The 13407-nt window shown below is 39.6% G+C and overlaps 2 protein-coding genes across 2 annotated transcripts; both read left to right on the forward strand.

Annotated features, from left to right (window-relative positions):
* Window positions 1-1699: 1699 nt before the first annotated feature.
* LOC112142764 (organic solute transporter subunit alpha) lies at window positions 1700-6985 on the forward strand. The gene is made up of 8 exons (XM_024266334.2): window positions 1700-2099; window positions 2299-2450; window positions 3513-3586; window positions 4998-5156; window positions 5296-5407; window positions 5493-5639; window positions 6121-6226; window positions 6305-6985. Exons 1-8 carry the CDS (start codon window positions 2024-2026, stop codon window positions 6451-6453), a joined length of 975 nt encoding a protein of 324 aa, XP_024122102.1. The 5' UTR covers window positions 1700-2023; the 3' UTR covers window positions 6454-6985.
* Window positions 6986-8023: 1038 nt separating this feature from the next.
* On the forward strand, window positions 8024-11922 carry si:ch211-244c8.4 (flocculation protein FLO11). Its single transcript, XM_024265938.2, has one exon. It carries the CDS (start codon window positions 8362-8364, stop codon window positions 11110-11112), a length of 2751 nt encoding a protein of 916 aa, XP_024121706.1. The 5' UTR covers window positions 8024-8361; the 3' UTR covers window positions 11113-11922.
* The last annotated feature ends 1485 nt before the right edge of the window (window positions 11923-13407 follow it).

Here is a 13407-nt window from a genome sequence, read left to right on the forward strand (position 1 = left end):
TTGAGCTCAGACGTCACCTGCTTCTCCTTTATAACTCAGGTGAATCAAATCCGTTGGACCAGCCATTCCAATCTGTATCACAATATTTTTAGCTGAATCCAAATTATATATGTTAATTTTCATTGCAAATGTTTAACTTTCTAACACAAACGATTCACACTAATGGTCTCAATAATGACATAGATGCTTTTTGTTTGCTTACTGGGAGACACCATGATTAATTTATATACTTATGTATATTTGAGCTAAAATCTAACCAATCAGACTGGTTTATAAAAAATTACATTTTTTTTTCTCGAAATAAGAAAATGTTTTAATTAAAAATGAAAAACTTTGAATAAAGCAAAAACTTTGGAAACTTAACATTCACTAGATGTCACATTCACTATCAAAAGGTGAATCTCTCTTTATTGCATTAGTCTCTGAGAAGGATAAACTCATTTGTGAAAAAAAAATCCTGATCAAGGCTGTCATTATTCATACAGAGGGTTCATTCTGAAACTTTAAAACTGAGGCCAACAGAAAACAACATTAAAGTCCAGCTGAACCCAAAAGGTGAGATTCTTCATTAAGTTAAGCTCAAGAAACTGGCAAAAATGGTCAACAAATATAACAAGCTGTTTTAACAATTATAAGAACAGAATTTGGGAAATGTGTGTGTTTTTTCATTAAATTAAGCTAACATTTGTTCCTTAGAAAAAGACTAAAATATCAAAAGGAGCCAATGATTAGAGTATCACAAACTACTGATCACTTTTAGAATTGGTCTCCTACTGTTTTTATTTTAGGTAGTGTTTGAAGGAAACACTTGTCAAATTAAGACACAAGTCAACAAGAATTTGTTTCTGCAAATTAAGATTTATATATTTTTCACATAATAAGACACAAACATTTTGGTAATTCTTTTAAAGAGGAGTTCAAGGAATGGCCAATACCATCTTAAACTGGATATAATGGTGCACCATTTTATGTTCCAGTAGAACACTTTTTATTCATAAAGCAGATTCAAACTTTGAAAGTACATTCCATACATCTAGAAACACCTTAAACTTTGCAGTATTTCAAGAATAAAATACTTTAATTGCTCAAAAGTCAAGGATACAAACTTCAAATGAGGAAGCATGTCAGAACTGCTGCTTCAGAAGCCTTTAGAGATGAATCTTGGAGTCTACATAATTCGGAGATGTTTGATATTTTTGAAGAAAGTAGACACGCTGCCTTTTGATGAAATGTGGTAAATAAAACGGTGAAACGTGTGACTCTTCCTTAGCCCTGGAAGGTGAATAACCTCAATGACGTTCAACTAAGTTCTTTCTACAACAACACAACAGATAACGATTTAAGAGACACAATACTATGAAAGCCTTTGAACCCTCTATGGGTTATAAATATCTTAAAGGAGTCGTATGATTGTCAGGTACGATTCTGAGTCCTAACTTTATTTTTTCTGAGTTTAATTGAAAATATTCCGTGTTTCCTAATGATCATCTGTTGTGCACGACATTTCTGAAGGTACAAAATCAATATGGAGAGGTCCACATTTGTTAAAAATGTTTTGCAGAGTTGGATAAACTTTATTTAACAGTTACACTGACAAACGGACAAAATAAAAATGAATGAAACCAAGTTGTGAAATATTGCTTGATCTTTTTCAGCGCTTCGTGGTTTTACTGAGGAGGAAACGACACACCTTGTCAAAGTTCAGCCCTCTGGAAGCACACGCATGTCTCACCCACTTAAACTAAAACTCTGACCTTGGTGTTTCTCTAATTACTGAGAATTAACTCTGTAAATGAATGAGCGACACTCACTTATGGATTCTCGTAAAGTCGTGGAGTTGTAGGCAGCCTGCCTGTCCTCCTGTCAGTGCTGTCAGGCCGCCTGAGGAGAGTGCAGCTGCAGTAGAATCCCCTAAAATCCTCTAACAGAGACTCCGATGTGACGGGAAATCATATTTTTACTTTTCAGACTTTTAAATTGAACTTTTAGTGAGCTATTTTTTGAGGAAAAGCACCAGTCCACCATGGAGGACGAAGCCAACTTCACCATTGATCCGACTTGTTTAGGAGAGCCTCCTTATGCCATTGATGTTATAAACAGTAAGTGGGACACTTTTTATTTTATCTATTTATGCTTTTGTCAAATCAACTGATAGTGTTTTAGCTTGTAAGATCTTCAATTCATGAGTAATATCATATCTTTATTTTTATTATTATTTTATGTCCATTCTGAGTCTGTTTTTCTACTAATTCCTTCCATCTTTCTCTTCTTGTCTCTGTTGTTCTGGTTTGAAATCAGATCTTGATGTTTTTGGAATCTGCCTGTACTCCATGCTCACCTTCATGTCCTGCGTCACCCTGCTGCTGTATCTGGAGCAGTGTGTCTTTGTTTATAAAAAACTGCCATATCCCAAGAAGACAACCATCATCTGGATAAGTGGTGCTTCACCAGTAAGCATTCAGTGCTCTCAGTTTTATTCCAAACATTCACAGTTCTAGCCACATCCACTCTATGTTCATCTTTTGATTGTTGTTGCTTTCAATCTGTTGTGTTTTATGAGTTTATTTTATTGTTAAGTCTTTATGCCAAGCACTTTATGTTCTACTTGCTGTAGAACATAAATAAAGTGATTAATTGACTGAAACTCAACAGGAGATAACAGAAAATTCAAGTTCTTACCCATCAGCCATTGCTTTTGTTCAAATAGATTTTAAATAAACAAACTTTAGAAACTACAAACTTATAACAAAACTCAGTTATAAGTTTTTCTTCTTATAATTGATGATTTTTAATGACTCTACAGCCTGTACCGAGAATGATTTTGTAATGTGAAGTTGTTTGAAGGGACTGCCTGGTGGCATAGTGGTCAGCAGTCTTGCCTCACAGCAAGAATGCCCGGTTCAAATCCCAGCTGGGGGACCTGAAACAGAACCACCAACTGGGGACCTTTCTGTGTAGCGTTTACATGTTCTCCTTGTGCATGCTGGATTTTCACCAGGGACCCCGGCTTCCACCCATCATCCAAAATCACATGCTTCATTGGTGACTCTAAATCCCCCCTAGGTGTGAAAGTGAGAGTGAATGGTTGTGTGATTGAGGCCCTGTGACAGACGGGCAAGCGGCCCCTGCCTTCACCCATCAGCCCCCAGGTTAGGCTTGGGTACCCCCGCGACCCCAAAAGAGACAAATCAGACAAGAAGATGAATTAATGAAAAAAAAAAAAACAGTATTTTGAAGCTGAACTCAGTTTGAGGATAGATGGAAGCTGAATTTTTATCTGAAGTTCTGACATCACAGGATTCTGAAAACCTGCACAGCTCAGTGAATGACACATTTTGGGAGCCAACAGTGAAACACAGAATATTTTTTGAGATTCTGTGTTTGTAGCACATGCACTATAAGGGATGGAAATTACTCCAAAAATGATAAAATATGTCGATTTCAGTTCAATGGTTCTTACTACTGTTTGTATAATGAGACCGTTGTTAATTTATAATTTTTTTACATTTCAGATAATTAGCACCATGGCTTGCTTAGGGATGTGGATCCCCCGTGCAGTCATGTTCACTGACATGACATCTAACTGGTGTGTTTTCTTTTAGTTGTGTTTTTTTTTGTCTCTTTTTTTACCACAAAAATAGCTCCTCGCACTGTCAGACTTTTTACACAAAAAAATCCCAAAGAATCTAGTATGACACAAAAGTTCCCATTGAAATCTAACACTATATATGTATTGTAATGATATTGTATATTTGTCACGCCTTATGAAGGAATTAGTGAGGAGTGTTTATCTGTAGAAAATGCCTTTAAGGATTTTATTATCTGGAAGAATGTGTGGGATGTATAGTTGTAGTAAAGTGTGCCTCAGTTTACTGACCTCAGACCAACAAACCCATGAAAACATGAACCTTTGAGTGGCTGTTGCGTAAAGGTCACTATGTAGTTTATGTACCTTAATCATTGTACTTAGAATCAGAGATTGTAGCAAATAAAAAGCTAGTTCAAAGTGTCAAAGCATGCAAATATAAATACAAAGATGTCAACATATTTAAATTTTAAATACAAATGTAGGTCTTGCCAAGAAAAAGAAGAAAAATGTAACAGTAAATCTATATGTTAAGTCTAAATTTAAATGGAAAATTATACAGACACATATATATCAATTCTAACAGCTTAATGGAAATATAAAATGCAAGTATTAATATAAATAAATGTTGATCTAAATAATATATTTAATTGTTAAATCTAGATTGAAAAGTGGATGATTTTAAATCTACATCTATATGAAAGATCTACATCTTGAACATAAATGATAAATGTTACATCTACATCTCCGTAGATAAAATTGCATTTTAAATGTATCATATAAAACAAATGTTAATAATAATTACAAATGTTAAATGTAATCATTAAATTAACACAATTAACACATCTCTTTTATATTTTAGATACACATGTTTTTTTTTTTTTCATCATTTTTAATTTTTTTCCCCTTATTTCTCATTTTTTGTACCTTGATTTTTCTTTTCTTTTTTTTCTATTAAATGAACTGTCACCTCACAGTGAGAAGACCCTGGTTCAAATATGTCAAAGTAGTTGTTTGATCTCAGTCTGGCATAAAAATAGAAGTAATATATCAAATGAGATAAAATTTTGTAACTAATGATAAAACTGTGAGCTAATTTTGAGGGGCTGAGCGTTTATATTTGACAGCCACTTAATAGGAAAGGCAAACCTCCCAAAATGGATGATAATTTTTCTAAACATCTGTATCAATTGATTAGAGAATCTGCATTTTTTGTCAATAATTTTCATATTGGATTTAAATAGCAATAACAATGCTTAAAATGTCTTATAAGCAATAACTTTAAATTTAACTTCAGGAAAAGGTTGACTGTAATATTATGTGTAACTGTTTGGTTCAAATTTTTTAACAAAAAAATGTAATATAAGATAGTGATTATTTTTGAGAATTACAATGCATTTTTTATGTCAAGTTATTTTGCAGTTGTGGTGTATAAAGTCATTGTTCTGATAGTCGAGGAGCTTGGAGGCACAAGCGCGTTTCTGAGCCGCTTCTCCAGTAAACCCTTCAAGATCAGCACAGGGCCGTGCTGCTGCTGCTGCCTCTGCTTACCCTGGGTCCCCATGTCCAGGTAGATCCAATCAGCAAACAAAGTGCAATCACCAGTCGTTTTTATTAGTTCTTTTATCATCATTTGCTCTACACCCTTTCGATTCTTGTAAAGGGTAAGATACTCTAACTCTGTTGTGTCTTTGTGTAATATTTCACAGGCGCATGCTGTTCATTCTAAAGCTGGGGGCTCTGCAGTACGCCCTCCTAAAAACTGCTCTCACCATCCTTTCTATTGTACTGTGGACCAACGGCAACTTTGATCTGGCTGAAGTAAGATTTTTTTAACATTTGTCTTTTAAATCAACTTATCCTCAGAGTGTCCATGAAATAAAGTAAAATGTTTTATGTCTTTTAGTTAAGCATCACTTGTGCAACCATTTGGATCAACCCCTTTCTTGGTGTCCTCCTTTGCTTTTCCCTTTGGCCGGTTGGTATCATTTTTATGAATACCAAAGGCTACCTGCGAGGGGTCAAAGTTGTACCAAAGTACGCTTTTTATCAAGTGAGTCAACTCCTTTAACTTCCTATTTTCTTGCTTCTCGTTTCCAAATGAAGCATTAGCTCTTATTGATTTTTTTCCCAAGCTATTTTAAATACCGGATAAGAATTGTGTTTTTAACATGTTCTTATGGCATTTTTCTCATGATGGAGGACAAATATGAAGACAATTAGGCTTAAAATTGCATTTCTCAGTCAGTCAAGTCCCAGGTCTGTGAGGGACGGAGTTCTTGCTTGTTTGTTGGAGCTCAATATTTAATTTATGCACCTTTCTACACATTATCTAAAAATTAGACCAAAAAAATCCTGTACTTTTTTTTCATTCAGTCTCTCACAGTTGAAGAGCATCAATGATGAACATTACAGACCTCTCTTATCTTTTTAAGTGAGACAACTTTCAGAATCTGTGATTGCTTGAAATTGTTATACTCAGCTGTACATATACATAAATGTATATATGTGTACACTCTTTATTCTATCCATAGATCATACTGGTCTTGAGTCAGCTGCAGACGGCAATTATCAACATCTTGGCCTTAAATGGGAGCATCGCCTGTTCCCCCCCGTTCTCCTCCCAGGCTCGTGGATCCAGTAAGAAACGTTTCTGCTGCTGATGTTGATGTTCATTTTTCAGATTGATCTTTATTTTTACTCGTCTTTGTCCTTCAGTGCTGAGTCAGCAGATCATGATCATGGAGATGTTCCTCATCAGTCTGTTCACTCGGAATTTGTACCGACGCACATATGAGGATGTCCCAGACGAGGCTCCTGAGGAGCAGCAGAACAACCTGACGGCGCTCCCAGAGCACGATGTCTAGAAACGACACGTCCGTTTGTTTTAGAAGTGATGGCAGAACTCAACTTTAACATAAGAGGATATTTTCATTTTTATGTTTTTGTTCACTTTTTTTAAAAAATCTTTTTTGTTTAGAATTTTTTACACATTTATAAAACTCTGTTTTAATTGTTAAAGTTAGCAAACTTGAAGGATCAAAACTTAAGATCATAAATCACTAATTGCATCAAAATATGTAAAAAAAAAACAAACTTTGATCTAAAAAACAAACAAACATGAAACTAGATATTTTTAGTTGTTTGAATTGTAAATTGATGTCATCAACAACATAAAGGTGGAGTCATCATAGAATAATGTCTTAATTCAATGTATTTATATATATATAAAAAATGACGTTTTTACCTATACTTTTATTTTGGCGGTGCTATCCTTTTATTAGTGTGTTTTATGTCTGAAGGTTTCTGTAGATTATTGTCTAGCAGGTAAATTTAAGGTCTCCAAAATGGTTAGTAAGCAGGATATTTGTCACATTACTATTAACCACTCATAAAAAAGAGTATATGTTTTAAAGCCCCTTTTTTATTTTTGTGGTCATAGGTTTATGTTAAAATTTTAAATTATTGTTGAAGCAACACATTAACAATTTCTCTAGGCGTAGAGTGGTGTTTAACATTGATGCTGTGTTTTGTTTCAATGTAATAAATTAAATTTCAGTCCTGTTGTTTACTAACATGTGACGCACTATGTTTTTTTTCAATCCATTTCACTATTTACAACCAATCACCTCAGTTCTCCATGTTAAAAAGGGAAAAAAAGCAGAAGTATGAGTACATTTTAATTCCTCTGGTTACTGCATCACCTGGAATAGCAGGAAGATTTGTCTTAAAGCTGCTGACCCACTTACATAGACTTATCTGGGCTAGACAATACATACAGATAGGACAGTAACTTTATTTACAGACTTAAGCAAGAATGCTGTTCTTAAAACAACCACCGGATGTCACACTCATTTCACCACAAGAGCTGAAAACATGCTAATGAAAAAAAGGAAACAAGTCACACTTTTTCAATTATTTTTTATTCAAAAAATGCACTAAAACAAAGCAAGTCACATCTCATGCTATAAATAAAATTTCTTGCTTTTTTATTTCCCTTGACTCAATTTCCTCTAAATTAGTTTACTCATTTATTACTCTGCAATCTTTCTAGCGCAAAATTCCAGTTCTGTTATTTTCACACTAAGTCTGAATGCACTATTTTTTTAAAAACATTTTTTTCTGAAAATGTCACTTTTATTTTTGAGCATCCTCTTGAGACGTCTAAATATATCAATGAAAAATCAAAATCTATGAAACCCACCACAGAATGCAATTTACCTTTTTTTTAAGTTGTAAAAAGGTAATGTAGCCACAATCCAGCAGATGTTCCCACAACCTAGATCAGATAATTGAAGAAACTTTGATCTGGATGGGAGGATTCTGTTAAACCGGATCATTCTATATTAAAATTGATCCCTAATAATGGAGCGTTTGTTTCTGCTGTTTATGTAAACAAAGTCATCAGACAGAGAAGAAGAGAAAGCTGTGGTCAGGGTGGGCTGGTGACAGCCCTTGGCTCTGCATTGCTGACGAAAGCTGCTTAGCTCCTCAGTTGCCATGGCAACCAGGGAGTGCAGCCAGAGGGTGGGAAAAAAAAGAGAGAGAAGGCGAAGGGGAGGGGCTTTGTTGAGAGAAATAGAGGAGAAAAGGCTGTGTGGGAGAGACAGACAGAGGGAGGGATACAGACAAATAATAAAGGAAGCACTGAGTGCAGCAGAGGTAGAACACGGCGGCAAATGGAGGTAAAGCTCTGCATGTGAATCTATCTACTCGCTTTGGAATAATACAGCAAGCGACAGAGGGATACGGAGAGAGCAGTGCTGGGAGAAAAGATGGATGTACAAACAGAGAGCACGGACCCCCCGCCTAACGAACCCCAGCCAAGTGGGAAAATAAGAAAAGGATTCAAGCTGTTTGGCAAACGCAAGCCAGGTAACATCTTTTCTATCCGAAGCAAAGGGGATGGAAACAACAAGTCACCTGTTATCAGGAGCCAGACCTCGGATGGATTATCAGAGACTCCTGCGCCCGATTCCGAACAGGATCCAGACAAGGAGAAGCGACAGGAGGTGAGTCAAGGAGATACGGAGGAGACAGAGGATGAAACGCTTCGAGATGAGGCCATTCTAGCTGCCGCCCCGGCTCGCACCTCCTTCTCCTCGGTGAGCTCAGCCAAGTCTCTCAGCTTTCTCTCTCTGTTGAGGGGAAGCAGAAGGGGAGTGGGAGACAGGCGAGTCCACACGGTGTCCCAGCCAGTGGCTCGACAGCGCCGTGGACTGAAGGGCCTTTTTGGCAACGTCAAGACTCGTTTGAAGGACAAAAATGACAAACAGGAAGTTCCTCCGAGCCCAATTCTCATGTCATCCCGTGCCAACAGTGTGGAGATCATCAAAGAAGACCTCACACTGACGCCAAAATGCCAGCCTCGTTCTTTGGAGACAGACGGCTCCACGACACATGACGGTGCAGCCAAGCCCTCATCAGAGACCACGACACCAGAGATGAAAACGGCCAACGTGAGTAAAACTAATGAGCACGTGCCACCTTTGCCCGCCTCTGAACCGCCGCTGGTACCTGATGACAACAGTCTGAGCTCCCTACTGGCCGACATCTCCTCTCTGCTGACCTTTGACTCAATCTCAGGAGGAGGAGACATCATAGCTGACGTGGAAGCAGAGTGGGGGAAAGCCAGCAAAGCTCTGGATGCTGCGGTAACTAATGTGAGTCCATCATCTTTTATCTCAACCGCCTCCTCTCCACCAGCTTCCACTACAACAAAACCCATTTTCTCCTCTGCTGTGACCTCCCCAAGCACCACCCTCTCAACTTCTACTAAATCCTCTTTGGTTTCTGAAAAGCTCAACAATAAAGCTGAACTGGCTCCTTCGGCTACAGCAACAAAACCCTCAACCACTCCCGTGACCATGACAAACTTCCCAGCTGCAGGATTGTCTTCCTCTTCAAGAACAAGTCAGTCCACTTCTGCTCCAACCACAACTTCTCCAAGCACACTGGTCGGTTCAGCTCCCACCTCAGCAGGCAAACTTTTTGCAGACATCACACCATCTGCAAGCAAGACAGCCACTTTGGCCACTTCCTCTCCTGGATCCACGACCCATAGCCCAGCTGTCGCCGTTACCCAACCTCCACCTTTGAAATTGGATTCAGTCAATTGTTTGAACCTGCAAAAGTCAAATTCCTTTAAGCCCTCCCAAAGTGCAGCAGCAGAAGGACCTAAAGCCCCAGATACAATTTCAACAACCTGCACAATTACGACCAAGCCCTCCACCTCCGCGTCGATTGTTTCCTCCAGGGTTACGACAGTTCCCATGTCAGCTACACCTTCTGACTCAGTTTTTACTGCCTTCTCCAAGCCGTCACTCGGCACCTCTCTGTCGGACTCAAATAAAACCCCTCCCACTGTTTCTGCTCCTCACCTTTCTTCAACTTCCACTCCAGCAAATAAAGCCCAGCCCAGCCCGGTACCTGCCCCGGTGCATTCTTCAGCTATTGATAAGACTCCACCCACAATTAAAGCCAGTGCATCACCAGCCTCTGCTGATAAGGCTTCATCTCCACCCAGACTAATTCCAGAAACGGCACCACATGCCGCTTCTCCACAATCGCTGGCGCCAACTGCTCGGGGTCAGATCACAGCCTGTCCCTCTCAAGCCTATTCTGCTCAGATCACTATTTCTAAAGAACGTGCAGCTCCAACTCAAGCTGAAGTTGCTCAATCGAAAGCAATCCCAGCCGTGGCTCAAGTCTCAGATTCTTTACCTAAAGATTTTCCTGCTTCTGCTAAAACGCAAGCCGCTCCCTTAAAAGAGTCTCCGACTCCCACCCAGACTTCAGCTGCAACTTCTTCTTCTAAAGATCCCGTCGCTACAACTCAATCAACAAGTTTCACAACTAACCCCCCCGCTGGACCTACTCAGATCTCTTCGTCCATCTCTAAAGAATCATCTGCCTCTGTTAGCATCCCTGCTTCTCTCCCTAAAACTGCCCTGACGTCTGCTCAAATCGCAGTTTCTCAGCCGAACACTAACCTCCCCCCTGTCTCTAAGGCTTCTTCTGTTCCTCCACCTGCAGCTGGGACAATTGAGGCGTCACTTTCTGCTAAAACGAGAGCAGTAACTGAGCATCAGTTGACCAGCCCAGATGGAGACAGAAGCCAGGCTGCGCTGTCAAAAACAAAAGAACCGCTTCATGAGCCACCAGCCGAACCCCCCAAAGAAAAGAAACCAACATCGGTCAAAGCCTCTGGGCTCAGCAAAATACCTGTGGTTGGAGGAGGGAGAGTGGGTAAGATACCTGTGCGGGAACAAGTAAATGACGAACCAAGAGACCCCCCTACGCCTATAATGGAAGAGAGGCCCCATTTCAACTCACATGACACCGCAAGTAAAGATAAAGGCAGCACAGCTGAAGCTACGACCCCCACCTCAAAGATCCCGGTGAAGCACGGTGCACAGACAAAAGAGGCCCCTCGCACCAAGATCCCGGTATCCAAAGTACCTGTTCGCAGGGCTGGAAGTAAACCTGCAGCTGTGGGGGGAGGAAGCAGCCAGAGCAGAAAATAAACTCGTTGGGACTGCAACTGCTCTCCAACACCGGCCTTTTAATGCTACATTCTGTACAGCAATCTTTTCATCTTTTCAGCATCATAAGTGGAGTGGGAGGAGGCCGATGCAATTCAAGCACAACAACATCTCAATGGGAACAGGTGTGACAGCCTGGCTCTTTGGTGCTGAACCCACTGGACTCAGGAAAGAGGGTCACACCTGGACACTCAACTGCAATGACATAAAAGGACATCCGGGAACACGAGCGCATACACACAGAGGAGGCGAGTGCCTTTGTACGGGTGCTTTTCCTACAAACACTCCAATTTATGTATACTCAACAACTTTTCTTACTCCCTCTTTTTGTAGAACCCTTCCAGTCTTTTAGTCTTTCTTTTTAGCACGTCTTGATAGTAGCCAAGCCCCCTTTTTTTTTTTCTTAATTTATGCCAAGAATTACAGAGAATGAACTCTTTCTATTAATGCAGCAACCAAATCTACATTCCACATCTGTCTCTGGATCTATGTAGCAGAAAATGTGCCATTACCTTTTGCACAGGACACTGGACTGAGCAGCTCTTCATTCGCAAAAGGACCAGCTCTGCTCGTGGAATATTAGAGAAACTGAGTGAAAAAAATAAATAAAAGTGGCAAATGGACTACAGCCATTCTAAATGGCACAGTGGACATTCGAGCAAAGAGGACAGTGAGATAAGACCCCCAGGTGGAACACTGGTACATTTTTATTCTAATCTCACTCGTAATTAAATCTCTGTGTTTTGTTTCTTATGTAATCAATAAAAAAAACATGAGTACTCAGAAGGATGAGATCTTTTTAAGTCATGATTTATTTCTTCTATGTCTTCTATAATGCTGATTTAGAGCACAGAAAATTGGTTTTCTGCTTGTTTTTTTTTTTTAGCTCCACTGCAGGCTGGGATTGCCCTTACAGGAAAACCACTTCAACACACTGCAAGCTCACTGACCTGGATAGTGAACACACAAATGTTCAGCCAATCAGCAGCAAGGGAAAACACTTAGCATGCATACTTTATTATCAGTAAAAATGGTTTAGGAATGTGTGCTATTATTAGTATAAATGGATCACTCCCCGGAGACTGAGCGGATCTCTTTCTCTGAAGCGTTTGATGTCGCCGTGAAAAGGAGCGAAGCAGAAGTGACCTGATTATCTGCTGAACTCCTAATGGCTGTACAGTTGGAGCTTAAAGTTTAAGAAAAAGAAAAAGTGAGAGGAAAAAGGGAGCAAAGGTGACACAAAGAGGAGTTCTGTTTGCTGTTGAGGCCAGAGGCTGCGAGCTGAGAATAGACGAAAACACGAGTTTTTCAGCACGTCAGGTGCTGATGTTCACCACAGATGGCTGGGCCATCTCCCAGAGAAAAGAACAGCTTCTCCCTCCGGCTGTGTCACAACACATGTTTGCTTCTCAGTAACACCTGCAATCCAGGATCAGGCCGTCCATACGACGGGCTCCAACGCTTCGTGGCGCGGAACGTTACAGACGGGACGATCAGAAGGGGCCTGCATTTTGTCATGGTGACATCAGAAACATGACGCTGGCTTTCACAGATATTTGCTCGTCCCTGAAGTTACAAAGGAAGATGCTGAAACAAATGCATCCTGTGAATGCTCGCTTTTGTCAGAACCTGCTCACATGATTCCACATTGACCTCCGTGACAATCAGCAATAAATGATTTCGCTCCCGTGAAAGCATAACAACCACAGAAATTGGCAAAATAAATTGCCACAGTTCCTGTTCAGCCCCAGACCTTTAACTTAACGGTTGTGTGATTCACTCTTTCAAAGGCCACCCCCCCTTGCCCTAAATATGTTCAACAAATTAAGGCATCAAAACTACGGCGAGTGCACTCAGGCTGCCTATGGCCTGTATGTGTTTGTGTCTATTTCTGCCTCTGGAGAGATGACGCGCTTCTTTAGAACCTAATTTAGCATGCTTCATTTTGCGTTTCCATGCCAACTCCACTAGGTCAACCAATGAAAGACAAGTGTGTAAAACATGAGTGCTTTAATGATCACTCATACATTAGTGATTTGTTATTTTTGATGCATCACCTGAACCTTGAAAAAGGAGATTTAAATTTACAATGAAGTGAACATTATTTGATCATTTCCTGGAACTCTGGAGATTTATCTCAAAGTAAAATACTTCTCAAATATCTTCCAAGGTTCACTTTTACCAAGATCAATATTTTTTGTAAATGTGCTGGATGTGACCTAAATTTCAATTGTTTTTAATCGCGTGAATGTTTTTTTAGGTTTCCCTTTCTTAAAT

This window comes from Oryzias melastigma, linkage group LG14 (genome assembly GCF_002922805.2).
Source record: "Oryzias melastigma strain HK-1 linkage group LG14, ASM292280v2, whole genome shotgun sequence".
Classification (NCBI taxonomy): domain Eukaryota; kingdom Metazoa; phylum Chordata; class Actinopteri; order Beloniformes; family Adrianichthyidae; genus Oryzias; species Oryzias melastigma.

Coding starts and splice junctions, on each gene's coding strand:
- LOC112142764 (XM_024266334.2), top strand. CDS start 2,024: ATGGAGGACGAAGCCAACTTCACCATTGATCCGACTTGTTTAGGAGAG. Junction 2,451..3,512: donor GGATAAGTGGTGCTTCACCA/GTAAGCATTCAG, acceptor TTTACATTTCAG/ATAATTAGCACCATGGCTTG. Junction 5,408..5,492: donor GCAACTTTGATCTGGCTGAA/GTAAGATTTTTT, acceptor TATGTCTTTTAG/TTAAGCATCACTTGTGCAAC.
- si:ch211-244c8.4 (XM_024265938.2), top strand. CDS start 8,362: ATGGATGTACAAACAGAGAGCACGGACCCCCCGCCTAACGAACCCCAG.